The sequence below is a fragment of the Heptranchias perlo genome, chromosome 12 (assembly GCF_035084215.1).
Source record: "Heptranchias perlo isolate sHepPer1 chromosome 12, sHepPer1.hap1, whole genome shotgun sequence".
In the NCBI taxonomy this organism is placed as follows: domain Eukaryota; kingdom Metazoa; phylum Chordata; class Chondrichthyes; order Hexanchiformes; family Hexanchidae; genus Heptranchias; species Heptranchias perlo.
In genome coordinates this window covers 29,636,178-29,655,528 of record NC_090336.1, presented here as the reverse complement: position 1 = coordinate 29,655,528, position 19,351 = coordinate 29,636,178, and the positions used below count along the sequence as shown (strand labels likewise).

Here is a 19,351-nt window from a genome sequence, read left to right as displayed (position 1 = left end):
AAGAAATTCTAATGCTAGCCAAGAAAATATCCCTTGCTTCTAAAAGGCACTCATACTTTTGCATCACTGCGGCTGAACAGAGCAGGTTGTTACTAGCAGTGACTGGAAATAAATTCTTGTCAGTTTCCCTTTACCTTGGAAGCACCAGTAACTGACAAGTTGGCAATCTCACATCTTTTGGACAAGCACTCGAGTAGAACCATACTGAATCTCTCATTACTAAGTTCCAGCCCACTACTGGGGTGTCACTCCCATTGGGAAACCGCCACAACATTGTACACTGGTCAACTAACAAACCACCTTCTGTGCATGGCTTTCCAGTTCTCAGCACTGTAGTACTGGATATCATTGCCTTGATCATCTGTCTGGATCCAGATATTTGGAAAATAGCCAAATCCAAAAAAATTATGTACTCAAGCTAATTTGGGAGAATTTCTTTGGATATGGACTCCCTATCTGGAGCATTACAAATTGTTGTCAAGATCAGAGCATCCTTGACACAAGAAAATCTCCACATGTTCTGTAACGGCTGTCGGTGATAGCACTCCTCAAGACTGCTTCTTTACCCCTTCATGATGAAGCGTAGCAAACCCATGATTACTCCCATTAGGTAATTGGATAATAAACTTTACTCCAAGAGGCACGTGGCTCCTATTTCTCTCCTTCCCATCCTTCTCTTCTAGAAGTGGTGAAAGAAACACCCCCGCACAGACCTCCAAACCATGGATGCCTCATGCATAACCACATTGAGATGCACATTCAATATTGGGTATTTAAGCACAGTTCTGCCTTCTGACACACACATCACTTCATTTAATTTCCTAGTCACTCAACTAGCTTAAGGCATGTGTAGGTCTAACATCTTGAACATTATTTGGTCATCCATCTATCAGCACCGTTGTTCATCCTTTGTATTCTAATATTTTAAAATGCCAAAGAAAGCCCTTCTCCATACCAAATTAATACTTACTTCTTTCTGAAGGCATGCCTCAGTCCGATTATGATAAACTTCCAGAAACTCAGCAAGACATTGCCTAGGCAAAAAATATATACATTTATAAGTGGACATTCAAGGAACTGGTGGATGATACTTAAATAAGTGAATGGGTATTTTACCTTGTAATAATTTCTTTGAAGGGCTTTTCCACCTGGCAGAGGTATTTCTCTAGATCTGTAGGTGTCTCATCATCATCTGCCTGTTCACGGTATAAATTCTTGTAAATAAATTGCTAATTTCCAAATGTTGAGAAGAGACTGCTAATTGTTGGCTACACCCCATCCTCAAGAATGAAGAGACAATATTTACAGAATATTCTCTCTATGGCATTTACAATGAATTTTACATTTAGGTTTTTAACTGGGCATTGATGCTTAAATTCCAATACCTTTGTTGCCTAGTTGAATAGCAGAGGCAGTAAAACTTGTACCCTCGCTCTGGGATCTATTTGTCAATTTGGACATCCTTTTTTTTAAACAGAAGAAATGGTCATCAAATAAGGTCGCAATAAACGCCAAAAAGCCCAGGTTGAAAACTGGGCTTGAATGAGATCAATTTGCATGACCACTCCTGCACCCACCCACCCCCCCCCACAACAAAACAATTTGTGGCAAATTTAAGGAAAGGGAACAAAATGTCCAGCAGCACCAAAGGGGTGACCGAGTCACTTAATGCAAATGTTACATCAAACCTATCAAGTTGAAAATACAGTGCTATGTACTGCAAGTTAGGACTTTTCACTCAAAATAGCAATACTATCGTGGAACTTGCAAATCTAAGATTTGAAAGCCTTGTGCTACTGTGGAATTCGCACAAGTTCATTGGTTCTCTGACTGCAAGGAGTGGTTAACAAAAGCATGGAAACCTAGAATATTTGGATCAAATTAAAAACATTTGTACAGGAGAAAAAAAAGTGGTAGAAAATAGTGTAGGTTTAATTTCAAACACTTAAATCTAATGCGTATAGTTTTTTTTAAAAAACAAACCTTTTTACAGTTTCCAAAAAAGGTAAACCTTGAGAAAAGCTTTTGAGTTTTGAAAAGTTTTCCTCCAATTTTTGGTGAAATTTGTGTTCAAGTGAAATGCACCAACACTGGAGATTAAAACACTTCTGCACTTTAGGGACCCATGGACATCATCAGGAACTACGAGGTCAGATATACCACACCCATACGCACAGTGAAGCTCTCACTATTCTGCCCCAAGGAGATCCCTCAGTTCCAAATTCAGAACAGACTCTCTGCCACATCAGTGACATTTCCATTTCCCAACCAGCCACTATTATAGGTTAGATACATTGGCTTTTTGGTGCAGAAATCCACTGACCATTAGAAACTGGGTTGAGGCTGCCAATTCACTATATTCAAGCATTTTCGTGTCAGGTCAGGTAACAAAACTGTAAAAAGTTTAAGCTAGTTTGAGTTCAGAGTCTGCATTACTTCCAAATAATATTGCACTCTCCAACGTAATGAGAAATGTGGAGTGATAAATTGTGCTCACCGTGCGGGCCAGAACTCTGCATATTGTACTGTGGTTTAATAGCTGTAGCTTGATCTCAGAGTCACACTTACGGCAATTCTGAATGTATTCATGGCTTCCTAAGCAGTGTTTACTGTAAGATACAAGAAGAAACGTCAGACATTTAAAATTACATTTCAGGTTTCTTTTTAAACTTAATGGAGGTGTCAACAGATACACCTTTAAGATAATTACTTCAGCAACAGCTGCACGTTCAATCTTAACATTAAAATGCAGACTGTACCCATACTTTGTCTGTAAGTTGACCTCTCAGAAAAACTCAGTTGATTCAGGTGTGGCAGTTAAAACTGAGATCTAAAGAGCATTTCAGGCCAGAGCACTAAGTTTTCACGATATAAATAATAAATCACATTTGTTCCACACCAGTTTTCCATTTTATAGAGTTCAATGCAGTCAATTTCCTTTTAAACAATTTCAAACAGCAAGTAAGTCCCCATATGCTGAGCTATTATAGCCTTGGATTTCGACACAGAATTTTCCAAAAAGGCAGGGCCATAAGTTAGTCAAGAACACAAAGCTAAAAATCCTAGGCTAATCTTTCAATCAGAACACAAGTCTTCATTGTTAACTTGAAGTATGTTTGCAGTTTTAATACAGATATAAACACATCGGTATCTCATTCGCTTAGCTTAATTTTCTTACAATGGTTCAAGCATAACATTTTAATCTACTACAGATAGATGGAAGAAACTTAAAGAATCTTCTTGAATAAGGCAATCCCATGACCTTATTCCCTAGTACTTATGCATAATTCTCAAGCCAACAGTTTAATTGAAGAAAAACATACAAGTTAATTACTTTTATCTTCACATGTGGAAGCTGGCCCCTAACAAGGCTACCAGTTACATCATTTCCAAGGCTCATGCAACATATTTCAGCACTCCAATCCAGCTCCTACCACCCATTCCCCTGCCACAATCATAGTTCTTAGTTAAAATGGAAAAGGCCAAAAGTTGAGGTCAGCTGCTGAAATTAATTAACACACCCATATCAAATATTAGAAAATGACAGCTCAATCATATGGTCCCTCAAGCCTGCACAACCATTCAATAAGATCATGGCTGATCTTCGACCTCAACTCCACTTTCCTGCCCAATCCCCCAATATGGCCAGCCACCACAAAAGTTATAAAAACTGAAGAAAAATTTGTAAGAATATTAAGAACATTAGGAAGCTCCACATTCTGTATTTCTTAAACAAAACAGAAAAAGTTCTGAGTACAATATAGGAACGTAGGCTATCATTCTAAATGAAAAATGAGCATAGAAGTTGGATTTAATTTGAAACTGGGCTTAAAGTTAAAGCTGTTTAAAACAGACGCCCATAAATTGACACAAGGACCTGTAGTTGAGGTTATGAATGATTATGTAGAGTGTACTGAGCCAAAACTAAATGTTGCCACTCATTCAAAAACTCAGACAAACAAGAAGAAATTTAAACAAGTCAAATGGCTAAATGAAGCAACTCAGACAAGTGTGTGTTTTACTGTCCAAATTAATTCCATTCTAATGGAAACACTCATTTCCTAATGAAAATGAACACATTAATGGTAATGCGGTGAAGCATAAATAAGTGTTTTTGAGCTTCTTACTTCTGCAAGACTTCCTCCTGTCCACAGACTTTCAGTATGTAGCTGCTGATGTCAACCTTATTTAGGTCATCATGAGCCCAGCACAGAGCCTGCATTATAATAAGCTCTACATGGGAGCTCACTGTAAAAAAAAAGGTTGAAGATTAGTATAAAACAATAAAAGGACATACAAAAATTACTTGCACCTTAATTCGCATTAGTAATTTTATACCAGACAGAATAGCTCAAAATCAGTTCAGGATTTTTCTCCTGGCCTGCAGTGCAATCTCCATAGTGATTTTAGCCCCCCACCTCTCCCACAGTGTGGTGTGCTAATTTGTTGTCCAAGTCTTCAACATAGTGGTTATATATTTTTTAACAAGTAACCTCCAGTTTAGCAGAAGTTAACAGCAGCCAGTAATAAACACTCCAAAGGGAGAGGAGTGGGGGAAGGACTGGCAGGAGACAACTATGGAGTGCTTGGTGATACACTGGATTATATACAAGCTTGATTTTAAAGAAATTGCTTATGAGAAACATCTGTACAGCTTTCTGACACTGGTATTAAACATGCTGGGCTTTGTATCAGACTAAATCATTAGGAATTGGACCTTATTCAATAGTTTATACTTTCAAAACAACAAATGAGTCACACAAATATTAGAAGTTATTTCTCTCTTTTGTGAATAACCAGTAAAATCTATTGATTTGGTGCAGCCTCCATCGATTCATGCAACTTCACCTAGAAATCTCTAGTGACTGAGACATTCTGTGGTTAAGAACCTGGTTACAGAATTTACAAAAATGAAGACCAATGTTACATAAAGTTGAGTAGGTCTTGGAGGGGGAAAAAAAAAATCCATGTGCACCCTGACCAGAGTACATAAACGACATTCAACTGCAACGTGATGGAGGGCGAATAATGCTGTAAATTCCATCAAATGTTTAATCCTTGGTCAACAAGTGAGCTTAAAACAAAACAGACAAACCTGCATTTGTTTTGAGTCTTGAACATAATAAAATGTTCCAGAAGTACTTTAGGGGAAAAGAGTTATGGCAGGTGACTGAGTGAATGGCCAGGGAGATGGGTTTCAATGTGACTTTTAAAGGGGAATGAGGGAGCAAGGCAGAGAGCATCTCAAGGCGTGCACATTTTTGTCCAAACTTTAGTCTCGCTTTCCTACAGTTGGCTAGTGACATAATAAATGAAGTATGCATGTTGTTTAATTGGCAGACCATATATATGTGCCTCCAAACATATACGCTAACGACATGACACTCTGCCAACTTACTGTCATTATATGAACGCAAGCAAATAAATTGCATGCCAGGTACTTTTGCTAAGTTATACATCTAGTTTGGAGGGTTACAAGTAAAAAATCAACTAATTAATTTTGAAAGACAGACATTGTGTTGCTGTAAATTATCTTCAGTACTTGAACCGGATCATTCAGATAAGGTCTTAAGCATCATGGACTAATTAAGCATCTTATTGATGAAGATCCTATACTAATCTATTGAACCCACAGATTCAGAAAGAATTCTTACAGGTGTTAATTCTAGTAGGTTTTCCAAAAAAATAGTTTCTCATGTGATATAACCACATTGCTATATGACAGTTATACAGTGAAGCAGCCAACAGCAAAATTATAATCAACACTTAACAGCAATACTGTATGCAAGGAAAGGGGTATAAAGTTTCATGAGCATCAAAACATCCAGTTTGGAACCTCTTGCAAAAGCAAAAACTCCAAAGCACAATGCTTCATTGTTGAGTGCACTTTGAAGTAAGTCATGGAAGACATCAAGTGATTAAAAGAAAATGTGATCTACCTGTAGTTATCAAAATTAGGTTGCGGGCTGTGAAAATTACATATACACTCACATAATGAACCTTAGTCTATGAATAGTTATTTTCAGTGCATCTCATTAGGAAAATACATTACTAATAAAAAAGTGGAAAATTGCTCGGGTATGTCCTGTCCACAAAAAGGAGGACAAATCCAATCCGGCCAATTACCACCCCATCGGTCTACTCTCAATCATCAGCAAAGCGATGGAAGGTGTCGTCGACAGTGCTAATCAAGCGGCACTTACTCACTGATGCTCAGTTTGGGTTCTGCCAGGACCACTCGGCTCCAGACCTCACTGCATCCTTGGTCCAAACATGGACAAAAAAGCTGAATTCCAGACGTGAGGAGAGAGTGACTGTCCTTGACATCAAGGCAGCATTTGACAGAGTGCGGCATCAAGGAGCCCTAGTAAAATTGAAGTCAATGGGAATCAGGTGGAATACTCTCCAGTGGCTGGATTCATACCTAGCACAAAGGAAGATGGTAGTGGTTGTTGGAGGCCAATCATCTCAGCCCCAGGATATCACTGCAGGAGGTCCTCAGGGCAGTGTCCTAGGCCTAACCATCTTCAGCTGCTTCATCAATGATCTTCTCTCCATCATAAGGTCAGAAGTGGGGATGTTTGCTGATGATTGCAGAATGTAGAGATCCATTTGCAACCCCTCAGATAATGAAGCAGTCCTGCCCACATGCAACAAGACCGAGACAACATCCAGGCTTGGGCTCATAAGTGGAAAGTAACATTCACGCCAGGCAAGTGCCAGGCAATGACCATCTCCAACGAGAGTCTAACCACCTCCCCTTGACAATCAACAGCATTACCATCGCCGAATCCCCCACCATCAACATCCTGGGGGTCACCATTGACCAGAGACTTAACTGAACCAGCCACATAAATACTGTGGTTACAAAAGCAGGTCAGAGGCTGGGTATTCTGTGGCGAATGACTCACCCCGACTCCCCAAAGCCTTTCCACCATTTACAAGGCACAAGTCAGGTGTGTGATGGAATACTCTCCACTTGCCTGGATGAGTGCAGCTCCAACAACACTCAACATCATCCAGGACAAAGCAGCCTGCACGATTGGCACCCCATCCATCACTTTAAACATTCACTCCCTCCACCACCGGCGCACTGTGGCTGCAGTGTGTACCATCTACAAGATGCACTGCAGCAACTCGCCAAGGCTTCTTCGGCAGCAGCTCCCAAACCCGCGACCCCTACCACCTGGAAGGACACGGGCAGCAGGCGCATGGGAATATCACCACCTGCACGTTCCCCTCCAAGTTCCTGACTTGGAAATATATCTCCGTTCCTGGGTTAAAATCCTGGAACTCGCTACCAAACAGCACTGTGGGACCATCTTCACCACACGGACTGCAGCGGTTCAAGAAGATGGCTCACCACCACCTTCTCAAGGGCGATTAGTGAAGGGCAATAAATGTTGGCCTTGCTAGCGACGTCCACATCCCATGAACGAATAAAAAAAAATCTGTAACAGCTCTACGATGATATTGTGGAAACAAATGAATCAGTGGAAATGCAGCCCCACAGGAACTGTAGATATCAGCTATTTCACTGAAAATATGATTTAAGAGGGATTACATTCTGGCCTTTTAAAAATAACGTCCATGAATAAAGCGTCACCATAACCTGACAAGTTTTGCATTCGTTTACAGAAACCAGCAGTGCTTTGATGAACTACCCTAAAATAGATCACAATGTGGACCACACGAGCGAAGAATAAACATTAAAGGCTAAGCATTACTGAGGAGGTGGGGAAAGAGGAAAAATTAAACCCAGGAGGAAGTGTTCTTCTTCCCTGAAGCCAAGTATACTGGTACAACACATTATTGCTGTGCCTCCAAATCAGTATCTAGGAACAGGAGTTGATCTGTGAATGTCCCAGTGGAGCTGCTGGTCCATGGGTTATGAATGACTTCAGCAGTGCAACTCCATCTTGTTGAGATCCAAAGTAAAGGAGCTCAAACGGTAAGGTGTGGGGTAGAAAGGAGAGCGGTACCCAATATTGAAATATTACTTCCTCTCTCCCTTCCCCCACCCCATTCAAGTAATTGTCTTAACCATAACGATTTGGAATTCCTCTGCCTCAATTAAAAGACAACTCACTCCCTGACCTAAATCCACCTCACAGCTGGACTTCAGCACTCTTGCCAACCACCCTACTTCTACCATTCAGAAACTACCAAATCCTGCAAAATACTCCAGTCCATCTCCTCACTCACACTAAAGCCCACATCATCACCTACCCTGAGCAAGTTCCAGTGGCTTCTTGTGTCCCAGAGAACAATCTAAGAATGTCATCCTCATCTAGTCCCTCCCGACTTCTGTGGTCTCCTCCAGTCCCATGTCTCTGCATGCACATTCTTGCTCTCTAACCTGATGACTCTGTGTGCATCTTTCTATTATTCTCCAACAATGGCTGACTTTTCATTCTCTGCTCCACCATCAGTGGCCTTTTTTTTAAAAAACACACCTTGTCGCTGCCCCTTGAAACTTGCTCAGGTTAGTAACTCTCACTTACCCCCACTCTCCCGGACTTTGAATGGCTCCTTCAAATCCTTCCCTGACAATGCTTTTACCCCCCTCCCCTCAGTTCCATGTCCACTCACTACTCATCACGCTTAAGACATCTCTGTACATGGAGCCCTATGGAAATACAAGTTGTTGAGTTTTGAGTTCCATGATTACAATCCATGGCACTAACCAATGTATCTGAATTTCACTGGTCCTATGTGCAAGGCATCTCATTTTAAAGGACAGCTAAAAATAAATCAAACTTTGCACAGTCAGCTGGACAAATCCCTTGCTTTAACTATCTTTTCCCCCCAGTAGCTGATACAAGAAAGGATAGAAGTAAAAGCAAGAGAGAGAGAAGAGTGCAAATACCAAAATAGGAACAAGATCACTTGAATCAGCAGCAATACCAAGTCTCAAAAGAAAGTGGAGGCTGAAACAGTCATAATATTTACAAGGAACTAGTAAAATGATATTTAACATGAACCATAACAGTTTTGTTTAGTCCCAATACTCCCCACTCCCTACCCTCCCTTACCTCCTGAAGGTGCAGATATGCTAGGATAAGCTTCCTATTGCCAGCCTGGCTGAGATCAGCTAGCTGAGCACAGAAATGGATCAAGACTGTGATTACTGGGTCACAGCAGTCACTGGGTTAGGATCCTGCAATTCACTACCTGATAGCATCACGAGAGCACTATTACCATACGGACTGCAACGGTTCAACCGGAAGACCTCTCCACTATCCCAGGCCAAGTAGGGATGGGCAAAAAAATGCAGCCTGGCAATCACAAAATGTAAATGAAGTAGTATTATTGAAATCTAATGCAGCAAGGAATAGATTTAAGCAACCAATCATTTTAAAAAGAATGACTTCCCACGGAATGATAAACATTTGGTGCTAAGCACATAGCTCTACTGCCAACATGCACTGAGACTTTCCAAGCTAAATAGGTTAGAATGAAAATGCAAATGGGCAGTTACCACCATCTTCAAGCACGAGGAATTTTCTCTCCTTTGGCATTTCTAATACATGAACGATAACTCAGCAAAAATAAAATAACTATTTTGCATCTATTATAAAATTAATACTTGCACTGCTCAAGTTATAAATACTGAAAACACAGGTGAAGTACAAACCAGATTCCACTGCCTAATTGCTTGCTCTGTGTATGATGTTATTTCTCCTCCTGTGGCCAAACTAGAAGCACTGAATCCACATGATCAACGCAACTAAAACGAGGGATCCCTGTATTCTATTTTTATATGACTTTAGATACACACAGCAGCATCACTGGAAACAGCTCACTTGGATGACCAATACACATACATATGCTGCATGGACACTCTCTGCATCAAAAAAGAGTTGCTTCATAGCTAGGACTGGCTGCTTGCAACATTAATGCATGTGGCTTAGCCGACCTGACAAATTCAATTACTCCAACTGTTGAAATATTAATGCATGATGCTTACAAGGAGATGGTAATAACCAAAGTAAATGCCTTTCCCCGCAAGTTGAGGATTGCACTGTTCAGGCTGCCTATGGACTTCAAAGTCATGGCATAAAAACAGCTATTGTTCGACCGTTCTGCCTCGGGATCATAACCCTGTCGATCGGAAATTCACTTCATCCATGTACAACTTTACATTGTGAGGGTCTGTGAAAAACTGCTCCAAGAATATTGTCCATCAAAACATGCAAGAAGCATGCATGGCAAATTGCTGAAAATAAAAGTTCAAATCTAGAATCAGCCCATTATGGACTGATTCTAGATTTTAACTTTTATTTTCAGCAATTTGCCAAGTTATATTGCTTCTGTTCTTCCATTTATAAATAAATGTATTAGTTTTAGCCTATAAACATTGGGGTGACAAGTGTGGTATTTTGGATGGAGTACATGTTGGACAAGTAATTTCTAGTGGCTGATATCACAATAAAAATGGTTAATGGTTAACTTTGGACACACTATCTCAAGACAATATGTATAGTATGTATTTAGGTTTCAGGTCTGCTTTTTTGCTGCAAACAAGACAAAAAGAGTTGGGAGAAAACCAATGTCCACATTAAAAGACTGGTGTATTTGAAATTTTCAGATTTACGTCATTGTAGTCACACAGAAAAGACCTTTCTCACAATTGATAAGGGAACAGCGCACCACTTTGGTATTTATTCTTGTATATTGTTTTTGCGTGTGCAACCTTAAGCACAAAGAGGAAACCACTTCTAGATCAGAGGGAGGCTCACAGCAGATGCTTCCTACAGTGGGGTCGGGGTGAAAGGAAAAAGAAAAGGGTTGGGAAAGAGCAAGCAACTGCAGTCCATATTCGTATGTAGTCAGCTACAGGGCGGAATAAGCATTGGCACTCAGGATCTAACTACTCTCAGCTTGAAAGGAAAACAACACAACTTAGCCTTTTAGTGGGGTTGTTTTTTAAAAAAAAAGTCAGTCCGGTATCATCACGGCACTTCCATTTTTACTTTACACTCACATAAGGAATAGTTATAGATTAAAGATGATAGCACTTTCCAATGGGTTTGTATTAATGGGGTAAAGCGATACAAGGCATGAAATTTCCTTGCAATACACCAGAGTAATTAAGAAGGGCAGGAATACATCATTGGGGAGTTTTCAATTCAACTGTAACCTATTTTTGTGAAACCAATTAGTTCTGTAGAATACATTTGGAATTAAGCACTAGTTCATTTACAGGCAACACACGTCTTCAGATTTAGGTATTGATGCTTTAAATCATCATGTGTATGTATGTGTGCATGTAAAACAGAGAAAAACATCCCAATGTGTTACACCGTGGTAATCAAAAAAAAAATGAATGCCGAGCCAAAGGAGGGGGTAACCAAAGGTTTAGTTAAATATGTTGGTATAAGGACGTCGTGCAAGAAGGTGGAGAGGGAGAGGGAATTTTGGATCATGAGGCCTAGGCGGTTGAAGGCCAATGGTGGGGCAAAGGGAACACTGGGGGAGGGGGGAAAGAGAGGGAGAATGCACAAGGACAGGACTGGAGAAACGTTGCAGGTCTGGAAGAGTTTATAGAGATAGGGAGGTGAGAGGTCATGTAGGAATTTAAACACGAGGATGAGAATTTTATATTTGATACGTTGGAGCACTCGTTGTGCTATAGGATAGGGGTAGTGGAGTTTTGGATGGGCTGAAGTTACAAATCATGGAGGGCGGAGGCCAGAGGCCAGAGAGACCGCTGGGTAAACCAGGAGGTGCCAGGTTCTGTCTCCACTCTGATGTCTGGAGGATCAGGATTGAGAACCCTGGCTGATGTCCTCTCTCTAACCATGGTTGCTGAGGCCAATTGTAGCAACCCAGCCAACCGAGCAGAGACTGAAACTTTCCTAAGAACATAAGAAATAGGAGCAGGAGTAGGCCATCCGACCCCTCGAGCCTGCTCCGTCATTCAACAAGATCATGGCTGATCTTCCACCTCAACGACATTTTCCTGCACCATCCCCATGATGCCTTCAATATCTAGAAATCTATCAATCTCTGTTTTGAATGTACTCAATGACTGAGCCTCCACAGCCCTCTGGGGTACAGAATTCCAAAGATTCACCAACCTCCGAGTGAAGAAATTTCTCATCTCAGTCCTAAATGACCTACCCTTTATTCTCAGACTGTGACCCCTGGTTCTAGACTTCCCAGGCAGGGGAAACATCCTCCTTGCATCTACCCTGTCGAGCCCTGTAAGAATTTTGTATGTTTCAATGAGATCACTGCTCATTCTTCTATAATTTAGATAATACAGGCCAAGTCTACTCAATCTCTCTTCAAACAACAATCCTGCTATCCCAGGAATCAGTCTGGTGAACCTTTGTTGCACTTCCTCCATGGCAAGTGCATGCTTTCTTAGGTCAGGATGCCAAAATTGTACACAATATTCTAGGTGTGGTCTCACCAAGGCCCTATATAATTGCAGTAAGACATCTTTACTCCTGTACTCAAATCCTCTTGTAATAAAGGCCAACATACTATTTGCCTTCCTAATTGCTTGCTGCAACTGCATGTTAGCTTTCAGTGACTCATGTACAAGGACATCCAGTTCCCTTTGAACATCAACATTTCCCAATATCTTACCATTTAAAAAATACTCTGCATTTCTGTTTTTCCTACCAAAGTGGATAACTTCACATTTTTCCACATTATATTCCATCTGCCATGTTCTTGCCCACTCACTTAGCCTGTCGATATCCCCTTGAAGCCTCTTTGCGTCTTCCTCACAACTCACATTCCCACCCAGTTGTGTGTCATCAGCAAATGGAAATATCACATTTGGTCTCCTCATCCTAATCATTGATATAGGTTGTGAATAGCTGGGGCCCAAGCACTGATCCCTGCGGTACCCCACTAGTCACAATCTGCCATTCTGAAAAAGACCCGTTTATTCCTACTCTCTGTTTTTTGTCTGTTAACCAATTCTCAATCCATGCCAGTATATTATCCTCAATTCCACGTGCTCTAACTTTGTTCACCAACCTCCTGTGTGGGATCTTATTGAAAATCTTCTGAAAATCCAAATACACCACATCCCCTTATCTAGTCTACTAGTTACATCCTCAAAGATCTCCAATAGGTTTGTCAAATGTGATTTCCCTTTCATAAATCCATGTTGACTGCCAAATCCTATTATTATTTTCTAAGTGTCCTGTTATCACATCCTTTATAATAGATTCTAGCATTTTCCCTACTACTGATGTCAGGCTAACAGGTCTGTAGTTCCCTGTTTTCTCTCTCCCTCCTTTCTTAAATAGTGGGGTTACATTTGCTACCCTCAATCTGCAAGAACCGTTCCAAAATTCTATAGATTCTGGAAGATGACAACCAATGCATCCACTATCGCTATAGCCGCCTCTTTCAAAACCCTGGGATGTAGATCACAGGTCCTTGGGATTTATCAACTTTCAGTCCCATTAATTTCTCTAGTACTTTTTTTTTACTAATACTAACTTCCTTCAGTTATTCATTCTCACCAGACTCTTGGTTCTCTAGTATTTCTGGTCTGTATAGCTCAGATATTCATCGTCTTAACTAGCTAAGCCATTGGGAAGCCAAAGATTTATTTTTAAAAAGCTTGAATGACTTTTTCCCTGTGTATCAAAAAGATGTATGTTCCCTTTTTTTTTAAAAAAAGGAACCAGGTATTTGAATTCTAGCTCAAACACATTTATGCTATAAAGCTCTTCAGCTGTCAAATTAGATGCCTTAAAATTTTTCAGGTATTTCTGTGCCTCAGACTTCTTCTGAATGATGCATTACCACTTGAGGGCCTTGTCATTTCAGCTTTAATTCAAAGATCAGGATAAACACAAATACTCATTCCATACATTCCTTTCATTGTTTAACATTCAGACTCTTGGTTCTATAGATATTAAACAGTTGAAGCCCATGTTCTTTGAAAGTTACACTAAAATAAAAAGCAAAACACTGGCCGCCAGTAAGTCTTTTCGGTTTAATTTTGAAATTTTCAGAAAACTATTCCACATCATAAAAATAATTCTCAGAAAGATCTCAAACTAGCCAACGAAGAATGTCAGGGGCTGACTCACCCTCCAAAAATTTCCTGCCCTGTAGGGAAGGGGTGGCCAAATATCATCTTCACTTAGTGTCTGCTCTCTCATGATCCTGTTTTGGACATGAAGTCAACAATTTTAACTGACCAAGCAGATTAATGGTATGGAGTCCTTCTCCAAAACAATCTGCAATCCCACAGGCTTCTTCAAAACATCCCTTGTCCTTTTAAACCGATCACTAGAGATGGATATTAATCCAAGATGATTTAGGCTAGAATGAAGAAGAAATCTATACAACCATGGCATGTTAAAAGTTTGACAGTTCTGATGAACTCCAAGTTATGTTACCACCGGATCCATCCCAGGAGTCAAGGAATCAACTATTTTCAAGCCCATTTTTCTATTTCACCTGGTAGTTGTCAGCCTGACTTAAGATTTTAAAATGATACCAGCTGCAAACACGGGAACCTTAGTAAAGAGAAATTCAATATTCCAATGCACTTACCAAAGAAAAAAAAAAGTCCTGTCGTAATTAAATTGCAACTCAGAGTAAATTCACCAGATGAATGGGCAAGGCCCAGCAGCACTCTTGAGCAGGAGAGTGGGATTATAACAGGTGGCTCACATGAAGAAAACCACAGAAACAGACTTGATGTGCCAAATGGTCTCCTTGCGTGCTGTAACAATGTGACTTTATAATTGCAAACAGTCAAGAGAAAAGTGCCTCCTTAGTCTGCTAATAAAATATAAAACTCAAAACATCCATTGTAACTTAGCTGCAGTGGGGGGGGGGGGGGGGAGAGGAGGGAGGGAGGAGAGATAATTCCAGTTTTTTCATGTATTGACATAAAACTGCAGTACTATTTATTGAAAATGATCCTGAACTACTTTCAGTCAGTTACCAACAATGACACTTTGCTACATTGAACAAGAAACAACAAAAAGGCTTTGCACTCTACAGAAATGAGGCTGGATTTTTAAAGAAAAATTTCCTTGGGGTGTGGACACCACTGTCAAGGCAGTACTTACTGCCCATCCCTGGTTACTTTGTGCATGGAGTATGGGACTGGAGTCTCATGTAGGCCAGCCATTTCTTTACCACATACACCATTGCAGTCCATCACACCAGCAATTTAACCTTTGGAGATAAAACCCTCTCCACACAATATGAGCACATCTCAAGGAAAGTAACTAATAATGAGAATGATTTTTCTTCATGTTGGGTTGGGATATAGGCTTGTGGTTTTATTGTTGCTTCTGCAAAATTATCAGTAAAACAGCACAGATTCAGAAAAGATAAAAAGGTGGAAATTATAAGTACGCATAGGGAGCCACGAAGGACACTAAGAGAATGTTGTATCTCATTTAAAAGAAAATATGCTCCAAATCAGAAAAGTGCGATTTCTCTTACAGTAAACCAGAACCTCAGGATAAAAAAAAATCCCCATTTGACTATTATCAAGTGCTTGAACTCCCATTATCTACAGTTCTTTGAAGCAAGCATCTTAGTTAGTATGTTATCAGACACAGGTCTTGTTATGTAATTGCACAGTCTGTTAAATGACATACAACTTAAGCCAGCACTTTCAAGTATTAAAGTATATAACAAGGCCCAAAAGAAAAATGCCAGCCCTTTTTCAGGAGAGCAGAAAATACACACCTATCTGGAATCAAAAGCTGCATACTAAACACTAGTCTTTTCAGCCAAATTGTCCAATGAACAATTGATGATACTGCTTTGATTTCACACCAATTCTCTTCTACTCAAAAAATCCAGACAATTGTTTGATTTTTTTAAAAAAAGGCCAAGTGCAAAGTGCTTTACGACAAAGTTTTGCATTTGTATTCAGGTGAAAATGTTAGTTAAGCCCTCAGTGCATTACAGATTTAATTGTACTTATATAATACTACAGTTTGGCTCCAATAGCTCCATAGGTAAATATACCACTCGGTGTTGTTTGAGGCCAGACCAGGAGGGTCCCAGGTCTAATTGAAGATCTGTGCCGAGTTAGATGACCTCAGCTACAACAGAGGAACATTACAATTGGAATCAATGCCTCAGGAGGAGGGAGCTTCTGATTGGTACCCAGTGATTCAGACTACAAGTGTCCTTTGTGCACAGGGATATGCTCAGCTTTCATGCCCCACAATTCAATTGCATACAGTCATTGTCTATCCAGGCTCCTGTGCAGAACAGCTGCCTGGACAAGTTACTATGGCCACCAGCATTTGAACTACACGTCAGCAAGGGGAGTGGGGTGGAATGAGATAACAGGGCACGATAGGGAAATTATATTAAAAAAAACACTACACACAGATCCTATAGCCATCACTGTACTCTTAAAAACCAGCAAGATTTGAGATTGTACAGAAAAATGTGTACCATTATATCCCAAGGGTAGATCCTTTCTTTGCTTACATGCTGATACCTATATATATGCCATTTAAAATGATGCACCAACAAGTCACCAATAAATTCACATATTGTAGGTAAGAAAGCTATGCAGATGAACCTATACAAATGTCACTACTCAGCAAATCCTATAAATGCTAAATTCTCAAAACCATTCCTCTCCATCAATATTTCCAAGTCCTGGTGAAAGCTGGACAAATTCAATAGAAATTAATGCTCACAGGTTCACTTCACCCTTCTGTAATTTGTTGCAGACTTCATCTGATCAGCTTTCCTTAATTCTGATTAAAGTTTTAGAAGGAAACAAAGGATGCTCATTTAATAAAATTGGACGAGAGTTTTTGGCAGATGTTAAACGATCATCCTTTATTGCTGCTTTATTTATGAACATCTCCGATCACAACAGCCAGCACACACTTCTGAAGAGGATAAATTTTGATATTAAGTTAATTTGTCATCGTAACGCCAGCCTAGCTGCTTTCACAAGCTAAGCAGAGACATAGTCAGACTGCTTTAGTATTAACGGCTTTTCTTCTCCAAAGTGAAAAGCGCTACACAAAACACATTCAAACATATATTTCCCTACATTACAACAGTGACTGCACTTCAATCACTGAGAAGCACTTTGGGACATCCTGAGGTTGTGAAAGATGCTATATAATTGCAAGTTTGTTCTTGCTTTCTTCTTTTTTCCTAATGACATACTGTCAGAGTAGTTAGACAGACCCAAAATATATTCATTAGACCTTTATATCAAACCAGAATTTAATAAATCGTATTGCACTCCATCCTGATCAGTGACTCAAAAACAGGATAGTGGAGATATCTTGTGTGGTTAAGCTGCACATATTTCTATCGGCCCATGGCCACGGGACCCATTTCAGTCACACATTTTATATGCCTTTATTTACGCATGTTATGACATGTGTTTAAAAACATCCATAAATAAACATTAGAAAACATGTAGCACAGAAGCACTCTTTCAATCGATGTTTTAAAAGTTACATGAGCAGACACGGGTCATGCTTATGTTATCTGGCTGGAACAGAGCCAATCAGAAGGTCAGAAATGGGGATGTTTGCTGATGATTGCACAGTGTTCAGTTCCATTCGCAACCCCTCAGATAATGAAGCAGTCTGTGCCTGCCTGCAGCAAGAGCTGGACAACATCCAGGTTTGAGCTGATAAGTGGCAAGTAACGCTCGTGCTAGACAAGTGCCAGGGAATGACCATCTCCAACAAGAGAGAGTCTAACCACCTCCCCTTGACATTCAACGGCATTACCATCGCCGAATCCACCACCATCAAAATCCTGGAGGTCACCACTGACCAGAAACTTAACTGGACCAGCCACATAAATACTGTGGCTACAAGAGAGGTCAGAGGCTGGGTATTCTGCAGTGAGTGACTCACCTCCTGACTCCCTTTCCACCATCTACAAGGCACAAGTCAGGAGTGTGATGGAATACTCTCCACTTGCCTGGATGAGTGCAGCACCAACACTCAAGAAGCTCGACACCATCCAGGACAAAGCAGCCCACTTGATTGGCACCCCATCCACCACCCTAAACATTCACTCCCTTCACCACCGGCGCACCATGGCTGCAACGTGTACCATCTGCAGGATGCACTGCAGCAACTCGCCAAGGCTTCTTCGACAGCACCTCCCAAACCCGCAACCTCTACCACCTAGGACAAGAGCAGCAGGCACATGGGAACACCACCACCTGCACATTCCCCTCCAAGTCACACACCATCCCGACTTGGAAATGTATCACCGTTCCTTTATCGTCACTGGGTCAAAATCCTGGAACTCCCTTCCTAACAGCGCCATGGGAGAACCTTCACCATATGGACTGCAGCAATTCAAGGCAGCAGCTCACCACCTTCCAGGGGAATTGGGGATGGGCAATAAATGCTGGCCTTGCCAGCAACGCCCACATCCCATGAATGAATAAAAAAGATTAAAGCAGCATTCCTGTTGCCTTACCACACTTCTATAATCATTTGTTTGTGCTTGTCATTTGCCCATGAAACTGGTTCTTCTATGGGTTTCATTCCGGATGAATCATTTCGTAGGATTTATTTCCATTGTCACGCTTTAGTCACCCACCTAAGAAATATTTGGACATTTGGAAATGCTTTGCACATTTGATAAAATGATCTCAAGTTATTGTGGTTTTAAATTTCATAAATTCATGTTCTACAAGAGTTGTATTTTGAATAATGCAAAATGTTGCACATATCTGAGTTGGGCCACTGTAGCTTAAACCATATCTCACTAAAATGGTGTGAAGTTGATTATCCGATTGCACAAAAGATTGCAGTGCAGACCATTTACGCTCAAACCCAAAAAGGCCCTGGACTCTCCCTCCTTTCTGATCCAAGCAATTTGCCATTATTTAATTTCAAACAAACATTGTCGCTGAGTCATGCAGCATCTATGCACAAAATTCCTTTATAAAAGTGCCATGCAACCTAATATAGTGCACATTTTGTAATGTAATACTTTGGAAAATAGGCTCTTCACACTGATTACTCAGAAGTGGTCGATGGTATATCTCACCATCGCAAGTGAACGTGACTGGCTGCTGAAACTCTTCAATTTCTATGGAGACCTTCACACTAGCATTTTCTCCATTCATGTCTCGATGAAGCATAACAGGACTCAAAACATAACCTGGGTTTGTGGAGTGGTCACTGTATGGAAATGTAGATCGTAACCTAAAAATTGCAAAAATCATTGAAGTTTAGTCAAGAATTTAGCTTCAAATTCCCCTTACATTCAATTTGGAGAGTCCAACATTCGAAAGCCATTTCTTGGAATGGTTTCCAATATTAAATTTGGCTATCAAACACAGCACTAACAAGAATATGAGGCATGAATATCCAGCATAGCACCGGGG

The 19,351-nt window shown here is 40.5% G+C and overlaps 1 protein-coding gene across 2 annotated transcripts in view; it reads right to left on the bottom strand.

Annotated features, from left to right (window-relative positions):
- The window catches only part of pik3c2a (phosphatidylinositol-4-phosphate 3-kinase, catalytic subunit type 2 alpha), a 132,131-nt gene that overhangs the window by 64,295 nt on the left and 48,485 nt on the right, over positions 1–19,351 (bottom strand). For both annotated transcript variants that reach the window (XM_067993875.1, XM_067993874.1), the window contains 5 exons: positions 19,012–19,169; positions 4,128–4,248; positions 2,498–2,609; positions 1,117–1,196; positions 971–1,034 (listed from right to left, as the gene is read on the bottom strand). In XM_067993875.1, the coding sequence (XP_067849976.1) occupies positions 971–1,034; positions 1,117–1,196; positions 2,498–2,609; positions 4,128–4,248; positions 19,012–19,169 (535 nt within the window). The remainder of the gene's footprint in view (positions 1–970; positions 1,035–1,116; positions 1,197–2,497; positions 2,610–4,127; positions 4,249–19,011; positions 19,170–19,351) is intronic.